Source organism: Lepidochelys olivacea (assembly GCF_965140295.1).
Source record: "Lepidochelys olivacea isolate rLepOli2 genome assembly, chromosome: 25".
NCBI lineage: Eukaryota > Metazoa > Chordata > Testudines > Cheloniidae > Lepidochelys > Lepidochelys olivacea.
This window is the reverse complement of record NC_140435.1, coordinates 5,907,315-5,934,441: the sequence shown is the minus strand read 5'-3', so window position 1 is coordinate 5,934,441 and position 27,127 is coordinate 5,907,315. Positions and strand designations below refer to the sequence as shown.

The 27,127-nt window shown below is 50.8% G+C and overlaps 1 protein-coding gene across 1 annotated transcript in view; it reads left to right on the top strand.

Moving 5' to 3' along the window:
• Window positions 1-27,127, top strand: part of FBN3 (fibrillin 3) — a 287,866-nt gene that overhangs the window by 150,289 nt on the left and 110,450 nt on the right. The window contains exons 10-14 of the mRNA XM_084614426.1: window positions 20,316-20,468; window positions 21,205-21,402; window positions 23,253-23,396; window positions 24,226-24,345; window positions 26,462-26,587. Of these exons, the coding sequence (XP_084470552.1) occupies window positions 20,316-20,468; window positions 21,205-21,402; window positions 23,253-23,396; window positions 24,226-24,345; window positions 26,462-26,587 (741 nt within the window). The remainder of the gene's footprint in view (window positions 1-20,315; window positions 20,469-21,204; window positions 21,403-23,252; window positions 23,397-24,225; window positions 24,346-26,461; window positions 26,588-27,127) is intronic.

Sequence of the window (27,127 nt, the reverse complement as noted above, 5' to 3'; positions counted from 1 at the left end):
CTGACCCGTAAGACTGTAGGTATGACTTTGCTTTGTCCAGTTGTTCCATTGCTCCAGATATATCAAGGTCAACACCTTGGAGTCTCTTGCTTACAACATTTATTTCAAACAGTATGTCATGCCATAACAGTAAGCCACACAGAAATTTGAAGTTATGTGTGTTTCTGGGAAGATAGATGATGCCATAGTTGCCATTATGGAGGATAATGCTATGACAGGAACTGTTCGTGGGAGAAGAGTGGCAGAGGAAAATGGAATCACCTGGGCTGGAAGGCTCACTGTGAACATTTGTGTCTATGTATCTCAGGAGAGCTCCTTCCTGCTTAGATAGAAAAGTTTCCTTTGCTTTCTTTTTTTTTTCTGAATGCTGTCCCAGAGGGGCGTTTTCTTCTTGCGCTCATGACCGCTGTTCTGTGCGAGCATTAGTGGCTCCCAACACTCAATTGAAGGGGACAATTAAGCAGGCTAGTAGCAGGGCCTGAGCGAGGGACGATATCAACGTCTTAAGGGCCTCACTGGCTCCTATTACTTCAGTTGACTGCCTGTTCTCCTCAAGTGGGTTCAGGGAAGCTACAGGAAACAGGAAGCTCCCTGAGAAGCTGGGGTTAATCAGTCCAGGCTCCTGGGGTGCTAGAGAGGTACATAAGAGGCTCCTCCTCTGTCTCTCCCAGCAATTCCTGCTGCTTTCTGTGATTCCCTCTCACCTTTTCTCCTGCCTGCCTGTTCTGTCTCTTGTGCCCTCCTCCCTCCAGCACAGCGCTCCCCCATCTCTGTGCATCTAGAGCAGAGAGACTACAGATGCGCCAGCTGCAGACACAATTTTCTACACTCTGGGTCACCTCATGGTAAGGCCAGCCCTGATTAACAATCATCTCATCTAGCCGTTTTAGTTTCTATTCTTGGGGACTGGAATTCCTAACTGGAGATGCTCTGTGGGTCCGTAGACAAGGGCTTTGTCTACACTACACACCTTTTGGCGACAGGGCTCTGCCACTATGGCAGTACCGCTAAAGGTGTGCAGCCGACAAAAATCTTCCACCCCAACGAACAGCGGCCCCTTTGTCAGCAGGAGAGCGTTCCTGCCGACAAAGCGCTGTTCACACAGGTGCTTTGCATCGGCAAAAATTTTGTCATTCAGGGAGGGGATATTTTTTCCACACCTCTGAATGACAAAAGTTTTGTCGTTTAGGTTCCAGTGTGGACAAAGTCAAAGTATCTCACATGATGTGAACAATGTTTGTATTGTCTTTACTAGGAGGATCCTATTTGGGGATAAACAGAGATGGATGGCTTTTCTAATTTTTGAGGGCCAGGAGGAATGAATAGTTATTAATCATTCAAGGCATATCTGTTCCCTATACCCCTTACAGAATAACTGACAGGAATTCAGGGAAGATTTTCCTATACTTGGGTCCTGTCCTACGTACAAGCCTTGGAGTCTGGAGTGAATCCTGTGTGTTTAACACATGGAAATTTCCCCCCCAACCCTTGTAAATGTATGATAGTCCATTTCTCTGAGGAACAGACAATAGTTTCTATTATAAACACATCATCTCTCTCATTACTTCTTCTCTGTAGGGACACTTCCTGTAATAGAGATGAAGTCCATAATCTGTCTCAAAGTGCTAGAAGTTCATTCATCTTGAGCAGAGCAAAGACAGAGTTACTTAAAATGAGCACTCTTTGCAAATGAGGCAGAGATGGGGTCGTTGTTGGGGTGATGGAAACTACGCAGTAAAGTTCACTGTTGGAAGCCCTGTTTTAGAGCCATCGAACCTGGACTAAAACTGATCATGTTTCTGTCACGAAAAGCAAATATAAAATGTACCATACAGTCACCTTGTTAGAGGGGCTAATAGATTTTGACAAAAATGAAATTCCTTTCTTCCTTAGATCACACATGTTGACGTATGCAAGTCAGTGTGTGGGGGGGGAGGGGAGGGGCGGGAGGTGTTTGAATGCTTTTTGGATGAGAAATGTAGACATTTAACGACTTTCACACTTGTCAAATGATTCATGAAATGAAAAGTAAATAGAATCAGGATCCCAAGATTTAAAAATAGTTTAAAGCCTAATTGGCTCTAGTGGTCTGTGACTGAATCTAAAGTCAAAACATCATGCAGGAGCAGTCCCCTGAGCGAACATGGGCTGTTCATGTGCTGTCACAGTTTGGGACAGACAGTATTTTTTCTGACAACTTGTGCAGACATCCGTGTGGGGTCTGTGCCTCACATTCCAGATTTTGAAAGCAGTTTATTTTATTTGGAGTTTTTTACATTCATTTAGAGAGCGTGTTAGGGAGTCAGGCTTGACAAAGCCCTGGCTGGGATGATTTAACTGGGAATTGGTCCTGCTTTGAGCAGGGGGTTGGACTAGATGACCTTCTGGGGTCCCTTCCAACCCTGATATTCTATGATTCTATGATTCTATGAGTCAAAACCCACTATTTATATTTAATAAAATAAACAGAATAAAGATTTTGCAAAAGCTAATATTAATAGATAAAGTGGCCCCCATTGAGAGTCACATGTGTGCAGAGTAAGCAGAGAGTGTCTGAGACCCTGTTCCAACTCCCACAGCCGCTTCCCAGCACTCAGACAGGGACTAGCTGCAGGGTTCCCTACCCTGCTGGGCAGTAACGCTTGATACAGGGGAACATTTTAGATCACTGAGGCCTTGGAATCTGTGACTCTATGAATGGCCACAGTAACTTTTTTCACATTTTTCATCAAGGTAAATTATTTTCTGGTTGAATTTACATATTGTCCTGCAGTGTTTGCCCCCAAACAGGGCAGCACTGAGCGAGGCAGGACAGCCAAAGCGTGAAACTGACTAGTCTGTTTTCATTATCTTTTCTGGGCGAAACAAACAGAGTGAACAAACAGCAGCTGACGTGGTGAAAAGTCTGTAAGATTTTTTTTAAATTAAACACTTATTGAAAGCCCACTCAGCTGCGTTTGAAGGAAGACTATGGCTAGAAGTCATACAGGAATATGACTTTTGTGGTACTGGTTCCTCACCCTCACACCATTTGTTTAAACTCACAAAAGAGACTCCTGCCAACACCATTTCCAGAAGGCTGGTGACTCCCTTGAGCTGCTTTACTGTAGAATCTGTTTTGCAAACAGAGAACTTTAAAAGAACAATTTTCAAACTGGAAATCACCTTCAAGTGCGTTTCTGCTCTGGGATGTGGCTGTGCTCCCACCCAACCGCCTCCCCTGCATTCGGAGTCAGACCTGTAGTTTGTTAGCTTTTCCTGCTTTTTTACTGTTAGCACTGACAACTTGAGCTAAGAGAGAGTGAGCTGGACTCTGTTTCTTCTTGGGCATCATCAACAGAATTATTGACTGAAGTTCCATTGCAGGGTAACTTTCAGTCAAGGGTGCCAGAGCCTTCCCAAAATGGGACATCCTCCCCCAGCCCGAGGCCCTGCCCCCACCCCTCTTTTCCCCACAAGGCCCCACCCCTGGCCAACCTGGAAGCCGGACCAGGGCCAGGGAGTCCCCTTCCCACCCCCAGCCAGAGCCAGATCGGGGAGAGCCACACGGGCAGCTGTGGGGAGCCAGCACGGAGTCACAGACCCTCCACCTCCATCTGCCCTGGGCTGGGTGGGGAGCCCCAAGGGCAGGGACACAGGCAGGGGGCTGCTCTCAGCCCCTCCGCATCACGGGCAGGTGGATGGTCCGCACGGCTCCACACTGGCCTGCCCGGGGGGGTGGGGCCTTGGGGGGAAGCGGAGGGGAAGGGGGCTGGATCTGTCCTGGCCAGGTCAGGCAGGATTTATTTTCTGTCTGCTCTATAATGACCCCAAGGGGAGCTGTAATACAGGTGCCCCCCTTCACTAGGGCCAGGCTCCCTGGTCAGACGACACATACCACGATGCACTGCCGCCTCCCTGCGTGGTTCAGGAAGTTGCTGCATCGTGGGAGTCACTGGCCATGGCAGAGTCTGAGAGAAGCTCTCTTTAAGCAGTTGACACATAGATCTGCCAGATTACAGGTCTAGACTCTGTTCCCATTGGGTGCAATCTCATACTGGGCTGTGAGGCCTTCCTCACTAATGAGTGCTGTGAAGGACACATAATTACTAACCCTCATTGGTAGGACAGCTGAACGTAGAACCCATGTTCTCCTGTCTCCCAGCACAGCACTCCGTCCCTCAAGCCAAATCGTGCTGTGAGGGATGGAAAGACGGAGAGAAGGAGGATTGTTTCTGTTTGTCCGTCCTCGGGTGGCTCAGTTCTGCATGTGGCTCTCGGGAGCTGGGGGCATGCTCAGTGCGGATGGAATCCTGAGCCCTCTTGGCAGCAGTCATCAGCAAGCTCTGGTGAGCCTAGTGTGGGCTGGGAATGGTGATTTTCAGCTCCTTCGAACTTGGCTGAATCTGAACAGATTGTCATGGTGTCCGCATAAGACAGCACCCTGAGCCCACAGCACTCTCCCTTCCCAATTTCCAAGTCCTGCTGCAAACCAGGGAGCCATTCGAGCACTAAAAAAACAAAAGGGATGAAAAATGTGTAAAGTGGAAAATTACTGCTGCTGCACCTGGTCCTCTGTTTTTGACACAATGTATTGCTGGGGCTTTTCCCATTCGGTAATGCTGATGTGGTACAACTCTCTGCTCTGCGTCCATGCAATGAAATCTTCATAGGAACAATACGGGCTCCTCAGCGTGCATTCACTGAACCCTGTCACACAGAGTCAGCCTGTGGACAGGCAGGAGTCAAGGTCTGGTCTGTCAATGTGACAGCTCTCCTGATGGGGGCATTCACAGTCACTCCCCGCAGAAAGGGTCTGAGTCGCTCGCTAACACCAATTTCACACTTTTTGGACTGTTGTTTCACAGGCAATTTGGAGTGTTTGTCTCATTCAGCCGTTAGCCATCCAGCTAAAGGAGCAGGGGTGAGAACCAGGGGAGGGGCTCTGTTTGGAGTGAAAGTATCTGAAAGCAAAGAGATGTCCAGAAAGGGGTGACAGAACATTGCCGCTTGCTCCCCTGTCAGCACCATCCTAGCTGGAGGTGGGTGAGAACTTTTCAACTAAACAGGCTTTCATCAGAAAACGCCACTTTGGTGAAACCAAAACTTTGCGCAGGTTTGAACCCGTTTCAACTGGGAAGCTTCGTCAGTCCAGGATGGACTTTCTGATCAGAACCACCCTGAGGGAGCTACTGTAACTCTTCTGGCAGCCGAGTTGATAGCAGCAAGGGCCGGGTTCAGTGCACAGGGGTTCCCTTTCATCAAAGCAAATGCAAAACCGGCTCAAGCCCCCACTCAGTGACCTGGGAAAATCTTACACACCCCCTGGGCGCCTCAAAGAGGAAATACTTCCCCTCTCGTCTCGGTGTAGCAGAGAATCTTTAATAACATGAGGTAAACGACATCAGCATTAAATTGGGGAAACACCACAACTAGTGTTCATTAACCAAACCATGAGCAAAGACCCACCCCAGCAAACTGGGCCACGTCCTTTCCCTCGGGTTCTTGAGTCCTAGAACTCAAACATCTCTTGAGTCCAGCAATCCACAAATCACCCAAAGTCCAAAAAGTCCAGCCCCAGAGTTCAAAAGTTCATCTGCAGAGTGTTACTCCCCAGTCTGGCTAAAAATGTGCCAGGGTGGGGCGGGGGAGGAAAAGGTAATGGGCACCTTACATGATCTGAAGCTGACTGCCCCAGAGGGCTCCGCTCCGCCAGCCTATCCACAAACAACACCACTGCACTCTAGATCTTCTGGCTCCCCACTACTTGACACAGTGCTCAGTGATTCCAGCTCATAGTTGTGGGAGTCTTAATGCTGGTGCACCATAAGGAACAGCCAAAGTGACCATTTGGGCAGCTATGGCCTCATTCTAGGCGGGGTGGGTGTGCCTATGCAAATGAGATCGGCCCCTGAAGTTCTTTTCCACAACTTGCCACACCTCACCACCAGATGTCAGGGTGGAGCTCATCCTGACTCTGCTTACACTACCTTAGCAGAGCCAAGAGAGTGGTGCTTGGTGCACCTATCAGGCATTTAGGAGATGAGCTTTAAGTCTCTGTCTGACAGATTTGGAGCAGGGGCGTGAACCTGGAGGGCTCCTCCTTCCTGGTGAGTGCCCTAGCTATTCCGCGGTGTCTCTCGCTCTCTTGCGAAAAGCTGTGCAAGGTCTCAGCTTTGTCCCAGTGCAGAATGGGAAAATGTTTGAAATCTTGATGTTTCATGGGCTGGGAAAACTGTTTCCCGCCCAGCTGTGCTGCTCCCCAGGACAGGCTCTTGGCTTTGTTTTGCCACCTGTGCAGGAAATGTTGACATCTGAGCAGTTCTGTGGTTTGAGCAGCAGTGCAATAAAGAAAAGCAAACCCCAGACACGTGCAGTCCCTTGCCAGATTCCATGACTCTGAGCAATATGCTGTAGGTGTCAATGCACTTCCATTCCCACCTTGCACGCAAGAAATCTCAAATTCCCTGGGAGCCTTCCTGCTAGTATTTTCCAAACAACCACAACCGTTCCATCACCCCTCCCCAAACTGGGGTGCTGCTAAAGTTAAGGAAACAGGTTCAACTCTGTCTCTCTCATCCTGCTTTGTCTGAGCCTATGTGCTATTTTGGGACTTTTTTTTGCCTTCAATATTACTTGCTGTACTGAGATTACCATGCAAACCTGTCAAATTAATGGCTGTGTAACTCAGGCGGAATAACACCACACAGGCCGTGGTCTTGTGGCTCCTGAACTGCGGGTGGTCCTGCCAAGAGGCCAGGGATCAGCCGTGTGTCTGTGAGTAAGACAGGCCAAGTAGGGATTACATTAGTTTCTCAGAGATAGTTTTACGTGCCACAGCCGCTTCCGGAGCTGAGCGAAGGCATCTGAGTTTACTGCACCGAGTGCCTCCACGCTTCCCGGGGCTGTGTCGCTCCCGGCACTGCACGGACGCATGGTGCTCTGTGCCCCAGCACAGCTGTCACTGCCATACAACCTCGCCTGGCCTGCAGGGATGAACGCCAGCTGCAGCCTACTGACCAGCTGTCATGGTGCAGGGCAGCTGTGCCGACGGGGAGAATCCCACAGACGAGTGGGGTGGGGGCCAGGAGGGGGGAGTGTCCTCCCCAAACACAGCATGATCTCCTGGCAATGCGTTTGGGTGCAGCAGTCATTCAGAGGCACCATCCCTCCAGATCTAGGTAAGTTGTAAAAGAGAGCGCTGGGCCACCCCAGGGCCCTTCCCGTAGTTAACTTTTTCCGGGGCTGGAGTGTGAGGAATGGTGAGACTTGCAGCCTTTCCCAGCACTCACCTGAGCCTGGCCTAGTCTGGGTCAAAACAGAGGAGCCTTGCCCACAGGCAGAACGAGAGACAGCTGTTTAATAATGATCCTTACCTCCCAAATGCTGGGTGAACATTTACCACTCAATCCAGCCAGGTAGGTAAAGACACACCAATCATTACCTGCCCTGACCAGAGCCTCAGCACCTGTCTGCATGCACATGGTATTACACCATAGAACCATAGAATCATAGAATATCAGGGTTGGAAGGGACCTCAGGAGGTCATCTAGTCCAACCCCCTGCTCAAAAGCAGGACCAATCCCCAATTAAATCATCCCACCAGGGCTTTGTCAAGCCTGACCTTAAAAACTTCTAAGGAAGGAGATTCCACCACCTCCCTAGGTAACGCATTCCAGTGTTTCACCACCCTCCTAGTGAGAAAGTTTTCCCTAATATCCAACCTAAACCTCCCCCACTGCAACTTGAGACCTTACTCCTCGTTCTGTCATCTGCTTCCACTGAGAACAGTCTAGATCCACCCTCTTTGGAACCCCCTTTCAGGTAGTTGAAAGCAGCTATCAAATCCCCCCTCATTCTTCTCTTCCACTAAACAATCCCAGCTCCCTCAGCCTCTCCTCATAAGTCATGTGTTCCAGACCCCTAATCATTTTTGTTGCCCTTCGCTGGACTCTCTCCAATTTATCCACATCCTTCTTGTAGTGTGGGGCCTAAAACTGGACACAGTACTCCAGATGAGGCCTCACCAATGTCGAATAGAGGGGGACGATCACGTCCCTCGATCTGCTCGCTATGCCCCTACTTATACATCCCAAAATGCCATTGGCCTTCTTGGCAACAAGGGCACACTGCTGACTCATATCCAGCTTCTCGTCCACTGTCACCCCTAGGTCCTTTTCCGCAGAACTGCTGCCTAGCCATTCGGTCCCTAGTCTGTAGCTGTGCATTGCGTTCTTCCGTCCCAAGTGCAGGACCCTGCACTTATCCTTATTGAACCTCATCAGATTTCTTTTGGTCCAATCCTCCAATTTGTCTAGGTCCCTCTGTATCCTATCCCTGCCCTCCAGCGTATCTACCGCTCCTCCCAGTTTAATATCATCCGCAAATTTGCTGAGAGTGCAATCCACACCATCCTCCAGATCATTTATGAAGATATTGAACAAAACCAGCCCCAGGACCGACCCCTGGGGCACTCCGCTTGACACCGGCTGCCAACTAGACATGGAGCCATTGATCACTACCCGTTGAGCCCGACAATCTAGCCAACTTTCTACCCACCTTATAGTGCATTCATCCAGCCCACATTTCTTTAACTTGCTGACAAGAATACTGTGGGAGACCGTGTCAAAAGCTTTGCTAAAGTCAAGAAACAATACATCCACTGCTTTCCCTTCATCCACAGAACCAGTGCAAGCCCTGTGGAGGTGAGTCAGTGTCACCAGCAATTCCTGGCTCCCAGTCCCCTATGTTGCCTGCTGATTTTCCATGCTCTCAAGTGATCCGTCCCTGTCTCCCATTCCCAGCTTCTGGCAAACAGAGGCTAGAGACACCGTCTCTGCCAGTCCTGGGTAATAGCCATTGCTGGACCTATCCTCCATGAACGTATCTAGTTCTTTTTTTAACCCTGTTATGATCCTGGCCTTCACAACATCCTCTGGCAAAGAGTTCCAAAGGCTGACTGTGCGTTGTGTGAAAAAATATTTCCTTTTGTTTGTTTGTTTTAAACATGTAGCCTATTAATTTCATTTGATGACCCCTGATTCTTGTGTTATGAGAAGGAGTAAATAACACTTCCTTATTTACTTTCTCCACACCAGTCACGATATTTTAGACCTCTGTCATATCCCCCCTTAGTTGTCTCTTTTATAAACTGAAAAGTCCCAATCTTATTAATTTCTCTTCATACAGAAGCTGCTCCATACCCCTAATCATTTTTGTTGCTCTTTTCTGAACCTTTTCCAATTTCAATATTTCTTTTTTGAGGTGGGGCGACCACATCTGCACACAGTATTCAAGATGTGGGCGTACCATGGATTTATACAGAGGCAATATAATATTTTCTCTTATTATCTATCCCTTTCTTAACAATTCCCAACATTCTATTTGCTTTTTAACTACCGCTGCACATCGAGTGGATGTTTTCAGAGAACTATCCACAATGACTCCAAGATCTTTCTTGAGTGGTAACAGCTAATTTAGACCCCATCATTTTATATGTCTAGTTGAGATTATGTTTTCCAGTATGCATTACCTTGCATTTATCAGCATTGAATTTCATCTGCCATTTTGTTGCCCAGTGACCCCATTTTGTGAGATCCCTTTGTAGCACTTTGCAGTCTGCCTCGGACTTAACTATCTTGAGTAGTTTTATATCATCTGCAAATTTTGCCACCTCACTGTTTACCCCTTTTTCCAGATCATTTATGAACATGTTAAATAGGACAGGGTCCAGTACAGACACCTGAGGGACACCACTATTTACCTCTCTCCATTCTGAAAACTGACCATTTATTTCTACCCTTTGTTTCCTTTCTTTTAACCAGTTGCTGATCCATGAGAGGACCTTCCCTCTTATCCCATGACAGCTTACTTTGCTTAAGAGCCTTTGGTGAGGAACTTTGTCAAAGGCTTTCTGAAAATCTAAGTACACTATATGCACTGGATCCCCCTCGTCCACATGATCATTAACCCCCTCAGAGAATTCTAGTGAATTGGTGAGACATGATTTGCCATTACAAAAACCAAGTTGACTCTTCCTCGACAAATTATGTTAAGCTATGTGCCTAATAATTCTGTCCTTTACTATAGTTTCAACCAATTTGCCCAGTACTGACGTCAGGCTTACTGGCCTGTAGTTGCCGGGATCACCTCTGGAGCCCTTTTTAAAAATTGGTGTCACATTAGCTATCCTCCAGTCATTTGGTGCAGAAGCTGATTTAAATGTTACAAACCACAGTTAGCATTTCTGCAATTTCACATTTGAGTTTCTTCAGAACTCTTGGGTGAATATGGTCTGGTCCTGGTGACTTATTACTTTTTAGTTTATCAGTTTGTCCCCAAAACTCCTCTATGATACCTCAATCTGGGACAGTTCCTCAGATTTGTCACCTAAAAAGAATGGCTCAGGTTTGGGAATCACCCTCATATCCTCAGCCAGAAAGACCAATGCAAAGAATTAATTTAGTTTGTTCACAATGGCCTTATCGTCCTTGAGTGCTCCTTTAGTATCTTGATTGTCCAGTGGCCCCTTCTGATGTACTTTAAAAAAAAATTTTTTTGCTATTATTTTTTGAGTCTTTGGCTAGCTGTTCTTCAAATTCTTTTTTGGCCTTCCTAAATATATTTTTACACTTTGCTTGCTCCTTTCTATTTTCCTCACTAGGATTTAACTTCCACTTTTTAAAGGATGCCTTTTTGCCACTCACTGGTTCTTTTACTTTGTTGGTTAGCCATGGTGGCACTTTTTTTGCTCTCTTACTATGTTTTTTAATTTGGAGTATACATTTGAGTTGAGTCTCTGTTATTGTGTCTTTAAAAACTTTCCATGCAGCTTGCAGGGATTTCACATTTGGTGCAGTACCTTTTAATTTCTGTTTAACTAACTTCCTCATTTTTGTGTAGTTCTCCTTTCTGAAATTAAATGCTATCATGCTGGGTTGCTGTGGTGTTTTCCCTGCCACAGGGATGTTAAATTTAATTATATTATGGTCACTATTACCAAACGGTCCAGCTAGATTCACCTCTTGGACCAGATCCTGTGCTCCACTTAGGACTAAATCAAGAATTGCCTCTCCTCTTGTGAGTTCCAGGACTAGCTGCTCCAAGAAGCAGTCATTTAAGGTGTCAAGAAACTTTATCTCTGCATCCCGTCCTGCGGTGACATGTAAACAGTCAATATGAGGATAGTTGAAATCCCCCATTATTATTTTGTTATTTTTATAGCTTCCCTGAGCATTTCACAGTCACTATCACCATCCCGGTCAGGTGGTTGATAGTATATCCCTATTGCTATATTCTTATTATTCAAGCAGGGAATTTTTCTCCAGAGAGATTCTGTGGTACAGTTTAGTTCATTTAAGATTTTTACTTCATTTGATTTGATGCTTTCTTTCACATATAGTGCCGCTCCCCCACCAGCACGGTCTGTTCTGTCCTTCCAATATATTTTGTCCCCTGGTATTACTGTGCCCCATTGATTATCCTCATTCCACCAAGTTTCTGTGATGCCTATTATATCAATATCCTCATTTAATAGGAGGCACTCTAGTTCACCCATCTTATTATTTAGACTTCTAGCATTTGTATATAAACACTTTAAATGATTGTCACTTTTTAGCTGTCTGCCATTACATGATGTAATTGAATGGGACTTTTTTTTATTTGTCTATTTCTCATCAGATCCTACCCATATTTTATCGTCTTCCATCCTCTCCTCCTTACTAGGACATAGAGAATCTCTATTAATAGATCCTCCCCAAGGGATGTCTCTGTCCGAACCGCGTGCTCCTCTGCACCTGTAGGCTTTCCCCAAGCCCTTAGTCTGAAAACTGCTCTCCCTTTATCTCAATCTGCGGTCTCCTGTGCCAGAGGAAATGCCCCATCCACAAGAAGTGATTCATTCTGGGGCCAGTGCAATGAAATGGTTAAAAGAAAGTGTCTGATAAAAGGCCCAGTTGGCTTAATCCCTTTGACTTTAAAAAGGGGTCACTGTTCTCTGCAAGTCTCAGAGCTGGGATTAGAGATGAAATTTACATAGAAACAAAGATCAAACGCCCCAGTGCAATTAATTCCAATTAAATTTCAGGGGAATGTCAACTTGCTGGCACAGGTAGCTGTAAAACTCCTAAAACCCGATCCGACGGGATTCCCCCTCATTAGTTTGCTTCATAAACCAGGGAACGGAGCTGAATTAGCTGAAGAGTTGAACTGTTCCTTAGAGGACACTTTCTCAACCCAGGCCAATCTGGGCAGGTGCAGCATTGACCCCCATCCCAAGCCCTGGGCTACCAGCCACCCAGCCCCGCACCCCAGGCCCAGGCCCGACTGTCACGGCTTTTGCAAGGCTCATAGAACTGGAAAGTGTTTCTGGGTCTTGTGAGCCTCTGGCAGCACTTCACCACACAGCGTCTCTACAGCCAATGGCAAAACCCCTGTGGATTATGATGGGGCAGGAACCAGCCCAGTATGACGTCACCGCCATTTGCAGTAGTGTTGTGATGTCATCACTATCACGCAGGGCAGGTCCTAGGGCAAGTAGGGCACACTGAAACCTGTGCTGACAAAGCATCACTGCCTGACAGCGGCTCCACCAGAGTTAGCTTGGGCACGCATGAGATGCGGCCACACCTGGCAGCTGCAGCGTGGACACATCCTCCGCTAATTGCCAGCGATGTCTCCAGCTACAGGAGTGCCCAGGTACCCAGCAGGGGAGGGACAGCGAGATCTGCTGTGCACATTTTCATCCCCAAGGACTTCATGAGTTTCGCATATCGACCGCCACACGTCTTCCTCTACTGAAATACACGTTCCTGTAGGGAGCACCCCAGCAGTCGCTCAGTGGAGCAGAGCTCCGTGGCACACAGGTTCACATGGAAGTACAGAAGAATGCAGCATCCAACTGCATCCACACTGAACCACGAAGAAGCTTTTGGATTGATCAGCTCCATCCACAGAGATCGGGGACAGTCCAAGCAGAACAGCAAGTTGGAGCCCACCCCCAGCTGACGTTATTGCTGGGACACGAGACAGAGACTTGTGGGAGCTGAACATCTGGCTTGCCATGGCTGGTATCTGCTGCCAGCACCTCTTTCCTGTCAAATCAGAAAAGTGAGTGAAAATCTTATGACTGTGCCTGGCCGGGCCTGCAAGGAGTGCCCAAAGGTGCCAACCCTGCAAGGCAAGTTGCCTAGGTGTATCTGAGGGACGAATTTTTGCCGTATGATAGGAGTGTCTTGTGTGCTCTGATGTATTATGAGCTGGAAGCTGGTGAGGCTGCCTTGCTCAGTGTGAGTTGGCACTGTGAGTCAGCATGCAGGGCAGGGCACATGGCCACTGACACGAGCTTCGAGGAGCATGTCTGACTGTTCGGAGAGTGCTGGGGCAGCTCTGAACCAGGGCAGAGCAGAGAGAAGCTGTGGGATAGCAGGTGAACTTGCATTTTGGTTCCATCTCCTGCACCTGATTTGTGTAATGCTTGTATGGAAAGTTGCTGGCAGTAGGTACCGAGTAAGACGGGCAAAGCTAACACTGTACATCTACGCTGGGGAAAGACCTGGTCACAAGCCTGATGGACTCTTCCATAGATGTTTGGCTGCTCTGGTGATTCCCGCCTAGACAGCTGCTCAGAGATGCCTGTTGTATAATATTGATTTCAAAGGCCTAAGGCGTTAAAGGTGTTTATAAACTCCTTCACTGTCCCACATTACAGAGTGACAGGTTTGGGGGGGAAGGGGGGGGCGGATCTACAGAGACCATAGTTTGCTCAGTTACTTGGCAAACCCAAAATCTTTTATTCTAGAACTGAAAGTTTATTGATCAGACACAAGAAAGAAAAAGAAATTAAAACAAGCATTGATACCGAAACTGAGAGATTGTGCAAAACAAACAAACAATCAAAGCCTTTCAAATCTCTCTCCTTTTTTAGGCAAAATATCACTCTTATTTTCAGAACAACCTTTCTTTGATGAAAAGCCTAGGGAAGGGTTAACTTTACTTCCGATCCTGATGTGTGAAGGGTATTCACTTCTCCTGTTTCTAACAGACAGATGGAGGCCAGGTGGAGAAGAGAGACGATGGAAAAGGTGGGGGAAATACAGCTTTGCAACACTGGCTGGCTGGCTCGTCACAAATAGGTGCTCTGGCTTTGGCTAGAAGGCCAAGCATGGCACCTGCTGTTTGGACCCTGGAGCACGCTCTGGGCAGGAGTGTCATCTGGTTGGGTTCATTCTCCTTAGACAAGGCAGGGGTGGACAAATGCATATGGCTGATTTCAGGAGCCGATGAAAAGTGGAGAGAATGAGGGAAAGGATAGGAGACGAGGGAGGGCAGAAGACAACACAAGGGCAGGGAAAACAGGGCAGGCTCTTACCTGCCTCTGTGGTGTGGGAAATTAGGTTTCCCCGCCAGTGGGCTGAGGACTGGACATCAGGGTGATGTGATGATTTTCTAAACTCACAAGTAACAAACCAGGTTCCTTAAACAAGGGCAGGCCGGCCAGCCCGCTCTCAGGAGGAAAGTCCTTCACCTGGCCTGCTCCTGCCCACTGGCGGTGGAGAGGAGCCGAGATGAGCTGCAGTGTGGGTTGGTCGCGGGATGAGCGGGGAGAATATTTTTCTTTTCCAAGTCTCTTTTTAAGACCCTCACGAAGGAGGGTGAGCAGGTGGCATCTTTTACCCCCTTTATGTCCACCAGAGAATTTGTGTACGGTCAGACGTGGCCTCGGTAACTTTGTTCTCCCGGGTTCTGTTTACCAAGTCTGAGCTCACACAGGTTGCAGTTGAGCTGAGGGTAACTTTGTAGGTCCAGCAATTGCAACATGCCCCCCAGGATTCAGCGGGGCCAGGAGTAGCTGTACCACAGTCTGAGCTGCACGTGCTCCTGTGTGATAGCATTCATCTGACTTGTATTGTTCATAATCGTCAGGATGAGGCTTGTCTCCGCAGGCACATATGGCCAGGTCCTCAGCCCCAGTGAGACCACTGACAGAGCAGCTCATGGCTGCCCTAGAGGGGCACTTGAGGATCCCCCCAGTGTGAGTCTCTCCTGCCTTCTCCCCACTGCGGGGACATGTGAGGGCAGAGCTGGAATGCAACATGCTCTGCCAGTCCCCCAGCCAGCAAAACTGTCCCCGTGGAACTACTTGAGCTGGCATAAGTTAGAGATGCCCTGAGGCTGCTTCAGCTTACACCAGGGTCCGGGTTTGCCCCACACCTGCCCCAGGATCAGATGGTTCATGTGCACCAGCTGGCGGGTCTGTTGATGCATGGACGGAGCAGGCGGTGATGTGGTACGACAGGTAGGGGCAAATCTGGGATTCCAGAGATGCCAGAATGGGAGGTTGGACCTTGGGGTGGTGTGGGGAGGTAAGGCCTTGGAGAGCCCGTGCAGGCTGCTGCAGGCAGCCGGGGCACGGTGGGCTGGCAGTGGAAAGAGCTCCTCAGAGAGCTCTGGTAGAGCAGGCAGACGGGGCTCCCAGCAGAGGCACCAGGCACAGTGATTGGCCGGCCTCCCTGGGAAGCTTCTCAGAATATCTGTGATGTAGGGACTAGACTGGGACCCTGGTGGGGCCTTTGGCTGCCTGATCCCTGCTTCTGGGGGGCTCGAGTATGGCAAGAATCGCCAGCTTTGGGGCCTGTCCACCCCAGCCTGAAATCAGGAACTTCAGGCAGGTGTGAAAAATCAAATCTCCCAAACCCCTGCAGAGGCCCAGAACATGGCCCTGAACCTGGGCGGTGAAGCCAGCTGCTGTGGAAGGTATTATTACGAGTATGGCCCATAGGTGCCAGCTAAGGTCAGGGCTCCATAACATGGGTGCTGCTCAGACACAGAGAGAGACCGTCCATGCCCCATAGAGCTCACAGTCAAAACACACAAAGGCAGGAGGGGAAACTGAGGCAAAGAGAGGGTCTCTTCACCAGCCTCAAGCATTGTTGAAAATGGCCTGCCCATTCCTGAAGAAGGGATGGAGAGATACTGTTCAGTCATGGAAGGGTTAATGAATGCCACCTCCTCTTGCTGTGGAGTAAGTGTCCATCGAACCCACGTTGCCCCTTTGTCCTTCCCCAAACTCAGCCGCTAATGCCGAGTGTGTTTTACGGGTGTATTAGCCAGACCTCCCCCTGGAGCTGGCATTTGTGCATAAACTCTGGCTGGGAAAGCCGTGGAATGAGTCCGGGTCAGATTTAGTCTTTGGAGTGGGCGATTGTGATGGTGAGTGTTACCTGCAAATACTCTCATGAACTCCAAATAGCAGAGTCAAGAAACCTGCCCTGAGTCTAGCTTGTGTGTTTGGAAGGCCGTGACACAGGAAGGGACACCAGCAAGGGGCCAGGCTAACCCACTTCTCTTCCCATGTACTCTAGCGCCTCAATCTCCCTCCAGCCAGACTCCTCATTCTCGTAGAACTTAGGCCCTGCTTACTGCTGTGGGCTTGGAGGGCAGAGGAGGTGAGCAGTCACCACTTCCATCGCCTTGCGCTGCAGATCACGACATGTACGATCTTGAGGAGCCTGATGTTGGGTTAGCCGAGTGTGACCGGAGTCCCAGGGGGCCGTGCCGAGGTCACTCAGGGTGAACTGCAAAGAACGGGGCAGACAATCCCCAAAGCTGGTGGATATTCCAATACTTAGATTTACCAAACCAGCACAAAACAGCTTCTATAATATGTGACAAAGTTCCTCCTCTGCCCTGGGGGATCCTGCGCTTTTTGGCAGATTTGCTCGCCTCAGAGGTTCACAGCAGCCCTCAGTTTGGCCGCTTCTGCTAGAGGCTCAAACCTGCCGTTCACTCAGCTAACCTCATCACTGGCCAGCATGGGGGAAATGGAGAACAATCCCCCCAGTCTCAGTGTCCCACCTAGTGGGTCAGGGACAGGCCAGATCCCTTTCCAAATTAGACCTTCCCTTCTGGTGTTTCTCACAGACCAGGTCAACCCATCCTGTGTCCGATCAGGGGTTGTGGGGGATGCGTGGAACCCAGACCCACCCTCTACACCAACTTCCAGCCCAGGGCCCTGTGGATTGCAACGGTCTACAATATCCCCTGTATCAGCTGCGTGACAGCTACAACTCCCTGGGCTACTTCGCCATGGTCTTCCCCCAGCACCTTCTTTATCCTCACTGCAGGATCTTCCTCCTGAAGCCTGATCACACTTGTACTCTTTAGTCGTCCAGCTGTACACCTTGTCACTCCCTGCTCCTTGTGCACCCCCCCACACTCACTGATGGGAGGTCCTTTTTAAATCAGGTGTCCTGATTCGCCTGCGTGCCATAATTGATTCTAGTAAATTCTTAATTGGCTCCAGGTGTCTTAATAAGCTTGCCTGTCTTAATTGGTTCTAGCAGGTTCCTGATTTCTCTAGGGCAGCCCCTGCTCTGGTCACTCAGGGAACAGAAAACTATTCATCCAGTAGCCAGTATATTTGCCTTCGACCAGACTCCTGTACCCCACTGCTCTGGGTCATAGAACAATAGAATATCAGGGTTGGAAGGGACCCCAGAAGGTCATCTAGTCCAACCCCCTGCTCAAAGCAGGACCAGTTCCCAGTTAAATCATCCCAGCCAGGGCTTTGTCAAGCCTGACCTTAAAAACCTCTAAGGAAGGAGATTCTACCACCTCCCTAGGTAACGCATTCCAGTGTTTCACCACCCTCTTAGTGAAAAAGTTTTTCCTAATATCCAATCTAAACCTCCCCCACTGCAACTTGAGACCATTACTCCTCGTTCTGTCATCTGCTACCATTGAGAACAGTCTAGAGCCATCCTCTTTGGAACCCCCTTTCAGGTAGTTGAAAGCAGCTATCAAATCCCCCCTCATTCTTCTCTTCTGCAGGCTAAACAATCCCAGCTCCCTCAGCCTCTCCTCATAACTCATGTGTTCCAGTCCCCTAATCATTTTTGTTGCCCTTCGCTGGACTCTCTCCAATTTATCCACATCCTTCTTGAAGTGTGGGGCCCAAAACTGGACACAGTACTCCAGATGAGGCCTCACCAATGTCGAATAGAGGGGAACGATCACGTCCCTCGATCTGCTCGCTATGCCCCTACTTATACATCCCAAAATGCCATTGGCCTTCTTGGCAACAAGGGCACACTGCTGACTCATATCCAGCTTCTCGTCCACTGTCACCCCTAGGTCCTTTTCCGCAGAACTGCTGCCTAGCCATTCGGTCCCTAGTCTGTAGCTGTGCATTGGGTTCTTCCGTCCTAAGTGCAGGACCCTGCACTTATCCTTATTGAACCTCATCAGATTTCTTTTGGCCCAATCCTCCAATTTGTCTAGGTCTTTCTGTATCCTATCCCTCCCCTCCAGCGTATCTACCACTCCTCCCAGTTTAGTATCATCCGCAAATTTGCTGAGAGTGCAATCCACACCATCCTCCAGATCATTTATGAAGATATTGAACAAAACTGGCCCCAGGACCAACCCTTGGGGTACTCCACTTGATACTGGCTGCCAACTAGATATGGAGCCATTGATCAGTACCCGTTGAGCCCGACAATCTAGCCAGCTTTCTACCCACCTTGTAATGCATTCATCCAGCCCGTACTTCCTTAACTTGCTGACAAGAATACTGTGGGAGACCGTGTCAAAAGCTTTGCTAAAGTCAAGAAACAATACATCCACTGCTTTCCCTTCATCCACAGAACCAGTAATCTCATCATAAAAGGCGATTAGATTAGTCAGGCATGACCTTCCCTTGGTGAATCCATGCTGTCTGTCACAAATACCTTACTGGTTGCCCAGAAGCCAACAACACAGTTCCCTTAAAGCAATCCTCCACCCAGACACCCAAGTCACATATGATGAGGATTACTGTAGATCTTGTTCACCATATAAGAAAGTTCTACCAATCACAAAGGATCGGACACTTTACCTCCCAGGCTAATGAATATTTCAGTTCTTACCCAAAACATGCTTACAGCCAGTTCTTGTTAACTAAACTAAAATTTATTTAAAAAGAAAAGAGAGAGAGTATTGGTTAAAAGATCAGTATACATACAGATATGAGTACAGTTCTGAGATCAGATTCATAATAGAGATAAAAAGAAAAGGAGGACTTGTGGCACCTTAGAGACTAACAAATTTATTTGAGCACAAGCTTTCGTGAGATACAGCTCACTTCATTGGATGCATTCCTATGAGTTTTTTCATGAAGTTGATAGATTTCCACTCCATACGGCTAAATTCAGTGCCCTGCATAATGCATCCGATGAAGTGAGCTGTAGCTCACGAAAGCTTATGCTCAAATAAATTGGTTAGTCTCTAAGGTGCCACAAGTCCTCCTTTTCTTTTTGCGAATACAGACTAACACGGCTGCTTCTCTTAAACCTGTCATAGTAGAGATAGTGAGCTTTGTAGTTGCAAAGAGTTCTTTCAGAATTAGTCCATAAGTTATAGTCCAATGTCCAAATTCAGGGGATCCAGTTAGAACTGGAGATCTCAGCCTTATCACTTAAGCTTCCCCTGCATGAAGCATCAAGCAGATTTGAGATAAAAAGGATCAGGACCCAAGAGGTTTTGATACAGTTCCAGGCCTTTTCTTGACAGGTTGGAGGCTTTAGGGAAATAATAGACAATCATGGAGACTTTGAAGTAGACCTATTTCCTAAGCATCGCCGGTAATTAGCTACACAGATTAACATAAGGCAATTGCATGTTTCCCATCATTCTCAGGTGATTTGCTAAACATTTCAAAGGAGATGAATACAGCCATATCCCATGTTTATAGTTCATTTAAATGTAAATATTTCCTTTTGATCTCTAAATTAACAGAATACAGCATAGACAGGGACTGTTTGACTACATTGTTATCCTCTAACAAGACACAAGTACACACATATAATTAGTATCACCTCTAACTTCTAACAATACAGGTTTGCATTTCAAAGGTTCTAGCCTATCTACCATGGAATGGCCATAATGACCATTTGCATACTTTTCTAGTGTCTCTAAAGGTTGGCTCTGGGTCATTTAGCCTGCAAGCTGCTTAACCCTTTCTAGCCATGCGTCACACTTTGTATAAGATTCGTTGCAATTATATAACAGTGGTAGCAACAATGGTTTGATTGATCATACTCTATTCAGATCATGTCACAGCAAGATTGGGCCTTTCCAACTGGAAATGCTCAGGAAGGAGGCACTGGGAAATGCTGCTGTTCTCAGGAGCCAGAAGAATCCAGCCCTGAGGAAGTGGGCCCCAGAAATATGTCTCTCTTGCTGCACAGATCTCCTGTCTCCCTCGGAGAGGTTGATTTTGATGGGCTGGGTGAGGGGCCCCTCCCTTCTCAGGCCACCCCCCATTCACTTGTGGCTCCTCTTGCTTCTCATTGTTGCAGACCAGCGGATTGGCACATGTTTCTCGGCGCTGATCGGCGGGCGCTGCGCTGGGGAGCTCCCGGGCCAGTACACCAAGATGCAGTGCTGCTGTGACTCCGGGCGCTGCTGGGCGATCGGGCAGACCCCTGAAATGTGCCCCGTCAGGGGATCCGGTAGGCAACACAACGGGAAAGCCACTAGTGCCCCCCTGAGTGCGACCTGTTCTTAACATCCGTGAGCTGTGCTTGCGAGTGTTTCTGGGAGGAAAGGTCGGTGAGGGTCGCATTGGATTGCACAAAGCCAGGGAATTCAGGGGTAAGGGCCCCCAGCCCGTTCCCCCTTTGGAAAAGAACAGCAGAAGGGGTCCAGCAAGGGCAGTAACCTCCCCAGCCTACCCCAGCCTTGCCCTGGCTCCCTGGGCTTGGGAAGAGATCAGAAGGAGCGAAGGGCTGCAGCAGAGGGCTGGGAATCGGGTCTCTGGAATTTGTTTCCAGCTCTGCCTTGCTGCATGACTGCGCTTCCCCTTCTTGGGCCTACATCTGCCCCTCCGGAAAGCAGGGCCAAGCTCCTTACAGGGGCTGTCACTGGAAAACCAATAGCAGCAGCAAAATTACCCCCCCCCGCCCCTCCTGGGTAGCCCCATGCCTGCTGCACAGAGCAGACAGCTCTTCCTATTGCTGCAATGTGGGAGCTACTGGCCAAATGCGACCACAAGACCCACCTCACCTGGGCTTCATTGATGAAGGGGAGTAAAGCTCTCTCCCAGCCCACCCTCCCCCAAGCCCCTGCTTTCCCTGCCCCAGCCACTGTTGCTTTCATGCCAGTGTTACCTCTGCCTCCCACGTGAGACGGGCAGGGACACTCGGCCCGCCGTGTTGGAGTGACGCTCGGGCGGCTGTTTCGTTTCAGATGAGTACCGCAGGCTCTGCATTGAAGGGCTCCCGGCCGTGCCGGGCTTTTCTGGGAGCTTCCCTGGGATTCCTGGGTTTGGGCCAAATGGTGTCGGGCCTGGAATCAGCGGACCTGGAGGCATTGGACCAAATGGGGCAAATGGCCAAGGCGGGATCCCGGGGCTTCCTGGGATGGGCCCTGGAAGTTCGAGCATTGGTAAATTAAATCTCCTTTCTGCTAGCGCTGGACCACCTTGGCTGCGTCTCTTCCAGGCTGTGTGCATACCTGGTGTGCCTGCCTGAGCTGCACACGTGCTGGGAACAGCGCTGTTACCAGACGCTGGGGTTCTTTTGACATGGCTGGACTGATGGGATGTGACACTAAAGCTGTGCAGAATGCTGGGCCCAGCACACAGATCACACGGCATCTCCTGGCACAGCAAGGAGCTCCGGATGGCTCCAAGTCCCAAAGAGGCAGGCTGCTGTCCAGCAAAAATGTCTTTCTAGTTACAGAACTGGAAAAGAGCTTCAGCAGCCCCTTCCCCTCCCTCTCATGGCATGGCAGAGCCCAGCTCCACCAGCCAGAGGGCCCAGACAGGGTGTGGGGTGCTGGCTGCTGGAGCGAGCATCGGGAGGGGAGTCAGGATGTCATGGATTCTGATCCCAGCCCTGCCACTGATGTGCTGTGTGCCCTTGGGCCAGTCACTTACAGTCTGCTCTGACACTTGGCTGGGAGCCTGCTGGTAGGGGTTGGGTCTCCGCCGCCAGCAAAGGTGGTCACCCCTTGCAGGGGCAGCCCTGCACCCCTCTGTTTGGTTTCCCAGCTCCAAGAGGGGCTTTGCTGCGCTGTGTGTGGTGATCGGAGTCATGGGATCAGATAGGCACCTCAGCGTCTAGCCCTTGTCATTGCAAAGAAAAGTGTGACCCAAGGGTAGCTAATGAGGCAATTGACATTTGCTTGAGTCTGCAGGTGCTTGAAACGCAAGCTCTGAGCCAGGGAGCTACCTGTTCATCATAACTCTGAAAGCTGCTGCTTTGGGCCTTTGTCATTAGTCTGGACAAGGTCCTGTAGGGGCGCCCCCATGCCCTCCTGCTCCACACTGAGCAGGGGCCACAGCTAGAGGAGGGGAGCAGCAATCCGGCTTCTTCTCTCGCTGGGAGTTGGGATGTACTCATGGCACATCTCCACTGCAGCGGGGAGGTGTGAGTCTCAGCACGGGGGTGCAGGCGGGATTGTACTTGGGTGGCCAGCGCTGCAGCAGCCATGCTGATCGTCCCAGGCACTAACTCCAGCAGGTGGGTCCACCTGTCCTGAGATTTCCCATGCCCCGCTGCTGTGCAGACCCCCTAAGCGTGACCTGGATTGGCTAACGTTGGTCTTGGTCACAAAGTTATCCTGCCTGTTTAATTCCTGGCCCCTCCATTCAGGATGTTGCCCCCCAGTCCCCAGCACTTTTGGGTGAAAGATCACAAGAGCACTCTGGGAAATGAGGAGCCAGAGCCCCTTTGCTGCTGCCCTTCAGGTCTGAGCTGCAGCAGCCCCTGCTACGCCAGGCTCACAGCTTGGCCAGGCTGCTTGTGTAGTGACCACATGGGGCCTGGGCGAGGCCCTGCAACAGCTAGTGACTGAAGACTCGAGCTGGGGCCTGGCCAGATTTCCAGAGTTGGGTGGGGAAGGCCCAGGACCAGCAAGGTCCCCTAGAACCAGCTTTGCAGCCCATTCCATCCTCCGACAGCTCCTTAGCCGAGTCCGTGCAGACAAGCCAGTGCTGGCTCCTTGGCCTCGCGTTGGAGTGAGCTCATTGGGCTGGCCTGCCCTGGGAGTACAGGGCCCCTGCCCATGTCAGTGCCTTGGAGAAGGGGATGGGCCTGCCCGCAGTCCCTGGTGGGGGAGGCGCGGTGTGTTGCAGGTGATGCTGGGAGGCCCATGCAACAGCACGCCTTTCGGGAGGTGTGACCTCTGGGGGTGTTCTCCCCTCTCTCAGACGGCGGGCTTCTCGGGTGTGGGGAACGGAGCAGGGCGCTCAAGGCTGCCATTCCAGGCTCTCTTCTCTCTGGGGTTTCCAGGGACTGCCACCTTAAATCAGACCATCGACATCTGCAAGCACTTCACCAACCTGTGTCTGAACGGGCGCTGCATCCCCACCCCCTCCAGCTACCGCTGCGAATGCAACATGGGATACAAGCAGGACGTGCGTGGCGAGTGCATTGGTGAGAGAATCCCCTGGGCCAGGCACCAGCTGCACCGCCGGCCCCACTCCTGCTCTGCCGCAGACAGCTGCTCCCCCTTGGCGCCCTGGCAGCCTCGGGGGTGCTTGCAGCTGCCTCCCACCCCCAGCCTGAGCTTCATGGAATAGTCCTGGGGTTGCCCCCAGCTAGAGGGATTAAGCAGCGCAGAGCAGCACTCTTGTGGCACTGCGGCGCGGGGCGGGGTGAGGCAGTGGCATGGGGGCTGTACCTGGCACCACGAGGGACACTGGGGGCAGCCACTCCCCCTCCTCTGTTGCAGTCTGATCATGGGTAGGCGGAAGAGTTGCCATCAATTTAGTTCCCTGTTGCTGAATATGGCAGGGCCCTAAAATACCTGTTCTCTGTTCACACACCACCCCCCCAACAAAGACAGCACCTGGGATGAGGGGCCCTGGGGTCTTCCGACTCTGGGCTGCAGCCCCGCAAAGTCCTCCTCATAGTGCCCAGCCACCCCTGTGCCCGGGGCACCGAGGCCTTTCTGACCCCCAGGCTTCACTGGCTTCTGCAACGACAGGCCGGAGGTGGCTCCTCTACTCAGGTCTCCGTAGAGCAGTGCGTGTGACCTGCTGCACCTCACTGGCCCCTTCACGCTGGCCTGGCAGGGTGGTGCTGATCCTGAGGAAATGGTAGGGTCGGGCCCTTGCTGACCTAACAACATTCCTATTCCTGAGCTGGGGTTTAGCTAGGCGGCCCCATGGGACCCTGGTGAAGGGCTGCCAAGCAGCACCGGGCTCTGGCACTGCCTTCCCAGGGGTTGGGGGCTGCCAGCTTCATGCCCTTTTCCTTCCAGATGTGGACGAATGTTCCAGCAGCCCCTGCGTGCACGGCGACTGTGTGAACACACCTGGTTCCTACCACTGCAAGTGCCATGAGGGCTTCCAGAGCACCCCCACCAAGCAGGCCTGTGTCGGTACGTCCGTCTCAGGGCTAGCACAAGACGCCCCAGCGGGTCAGGAGGACGGGCTCAAAAACAGAGTGCAGAGTGGAGCCCCGAGCTCCCAGAAGCAGTGCCCTGCGGGCCGTAGAGTGAAGGGAGAGCTGCTGGCACCAGTGCCCTCTCAGCAATCAGCTGCTCACTGCAGGGCAGCAGATGCTTTTGCTGGTGTGCCCAGAGGTGCTGAGGGTGATGCGGGCCAAGCAAGATGCGAGCCATGGGCCAGTACCACGCACTTTGCTTTGACAAAGACGGGCTTTCACAGAGGGTCTGTTCCAGTTTAATTCCTTTAATTACGGAGGGAGATTTTTACCAAACTAGTTAAATCTGTACAACCCCAGTTGTGGGCACAGTTATATCAGTATGAAGGGGCCTTATGCCAGTTCAGCTTGTTCCCTTTCGTACACAGGAATAAGCTATGCCCGCGTGGCATTATATCCCCCGAAAAACTACCTGAGAAGACCGAGGCGGGGCCCAGTGGCAATCATGTCATGCAGGGTCATGCAATTAAAGACTGCACCGAAATGCACACACACAAGGGGCAAGGGCGAGTCTGGCAGTTCCTAACTTTTGAGTGCTGGATGGTGGAACTCTGGTAGTGTTTTGTGGGTAATTTCCTAGGCTTTTAAAAAGCAAAGTGAAACCCAGCAATTCCATCCTGCGGTATCAGACTGCCACCCAGGTGGGTCACTGGCAGGGTGGGGACTGTTCGAGCCACCTCACAGACCTCTGCCGCTTGAGCTAAGAGGACCCAGTAGCCAGGGGAGGTTGTCCTAGGCCAGCCCTGGGGGTGATGGGACACAGACTCTATCAGTGGATTTTACAGCTTCTTGCTGACAGCAGGGGAACATAGAGGACTCTTGGGTTCCAGTCCAAGTTCTGGGGGGAGGATACTGTAATTGACCCTTCTGTCCCTGTCCCCGCAGCCTCCCCTTGTCTCCTTCTGCTCCTATCCCCCCCGCTCAGCTCCTGCCCCATTCCCTGCCTGCTTCTATGTCCCCTGCTGCTCCTATCCTGACCCCCTCCCCAGCTTCTGCTCATATTTCTCCCATTGCTGCTTCTCTCCTCACCCGCTGTCCCCCGCTCTAGCTTCTCCCCTGGTTCCTATCCCCCCCTTACAGTGGGAAGGGCTGGTGACCAGCTGGCCGAGTGGGCAGCTCATGGCCTCAAGGTTCTGCTGGTCAAGTGGTCCCAGAGGGGGCCCCAGCTGCAACCTCAATCATCCCCTCATGCTCTGATTGCTGCCTCAGAGCTGATCACTGCAAAGGAGAGGGGGGCAAGGTGGGGGGACCGAGGCCCACCTACTCCAGTGGGTCCCCACCCAGAGTCTCAGGCGTCTTGGAATGTCCAGCCCAGCTACTAAGCACTCGGTTACCCCATGGGTCACTTCCTGCCAGTTTGGGGCCTAGTCACAGGCTTAGCAGACTCTCCTCACTCAGTGTCATAGAATCATAGAACATCAGGGTTGGAAGGGACCCCAGGAGGTCATCTAGTCCAACCCCCTGCTCACAGCAGGACTGATCCCCAATTTTTGCCCCAGATCCCTAAACGGCCCCCTCAAGGATTGAACTCACAGCCCTGGGTTTAGCAGGCGAGCCCTGCCACAGCGAGTGCTGCTCACTGCGCGGAGGCTGAAGCCCTGGTCAGGCAGAGCAGAGTAACTGGGGAGGGAAGGAGACCGAGGCTGGGGAAGGGGGTTCTCTGATGGGACGAAGGGCTGGATCCAAAGCCCGTCGCAGTCGGAAGAGAGGTGTCAGTGAGCTACAGATCAAGCCCATACGTGGGCTGTATCGAGCAGCTGAGGGCAGAGGGGCTGGCAGAGGCTTTTGCAGGGGGCCAGGAGCACAGAGCAAGTCTCCCCCAGGGAGATGCACCTTGCACAGGGAGGGAGTGTGGGCTGTCAGAGCCGGGACCTACTGCACGGATCTGAGAGCAGGATCCTGCCCTTCCTTGGGAATGGGTTCGCCTAGGAGCCAGCCATGGCTATGTGGCCTTGACTCCAGCTGGATGAAGAGGGAGTCATTGCTGGGGTTACGAGGCTCAAGCAGCTCATGTGTCTGCTGCTACCTGGCTGTGTTTGTTTCCCTGCCAGATATTGACGAGTGCATCATGAATGGCGTCATGTGCAGGAACGGCCGGTGTGTTAACACCGATGGCAGCTTCCAGTGCATCTGCAACGCAGGCTTCGAAATCACCCCCGATGGCAAGAACTGTGTCGGTGAGCAGCTTCCTTCAGCATGAGATCAGCTGCAGGCCTTGGATGGGGCCAGTTCCTGTTCTCACGCACACACCACGGACTCCAGCAGGGAGGGAAGGAGGGCAGAACTGGACCCATTAGCAGCAGTAATCCCGTGCACATATATAGCAGATTCATCCAGAAGAGCCAGACCCCAGGGGCTTTACAGAGTTCTGCTCTCACCCAGCCACCTCTGGGGTGAATGCAGTTTAGCAGCATCTCCCAACCATTGAAGGCGGGGGGAAGAGTCAGTGACCTGGTAGAAACTGCTCCCTGCATGTAAGTAGGGAGAGTGAGGGATCTTGCAAGGGCTCTTGTGAATCATGCCATGGGATCGTTAGTGGGAGATTTACATCACCTTTGCGAGCCTGCACTGGCAGCCGCACTGCGCCCCACGCAAGAGGAGAGAGCAGAAGTCAGCTCTGGCTCCACTGCCAGGGTGCCCAAGTGTCACCAGGGCTGATTCCTGCAGCAGCTGGACATTTTCTTAAGGATCTCAGTATCTGGGAAAGGCTTTGCAGG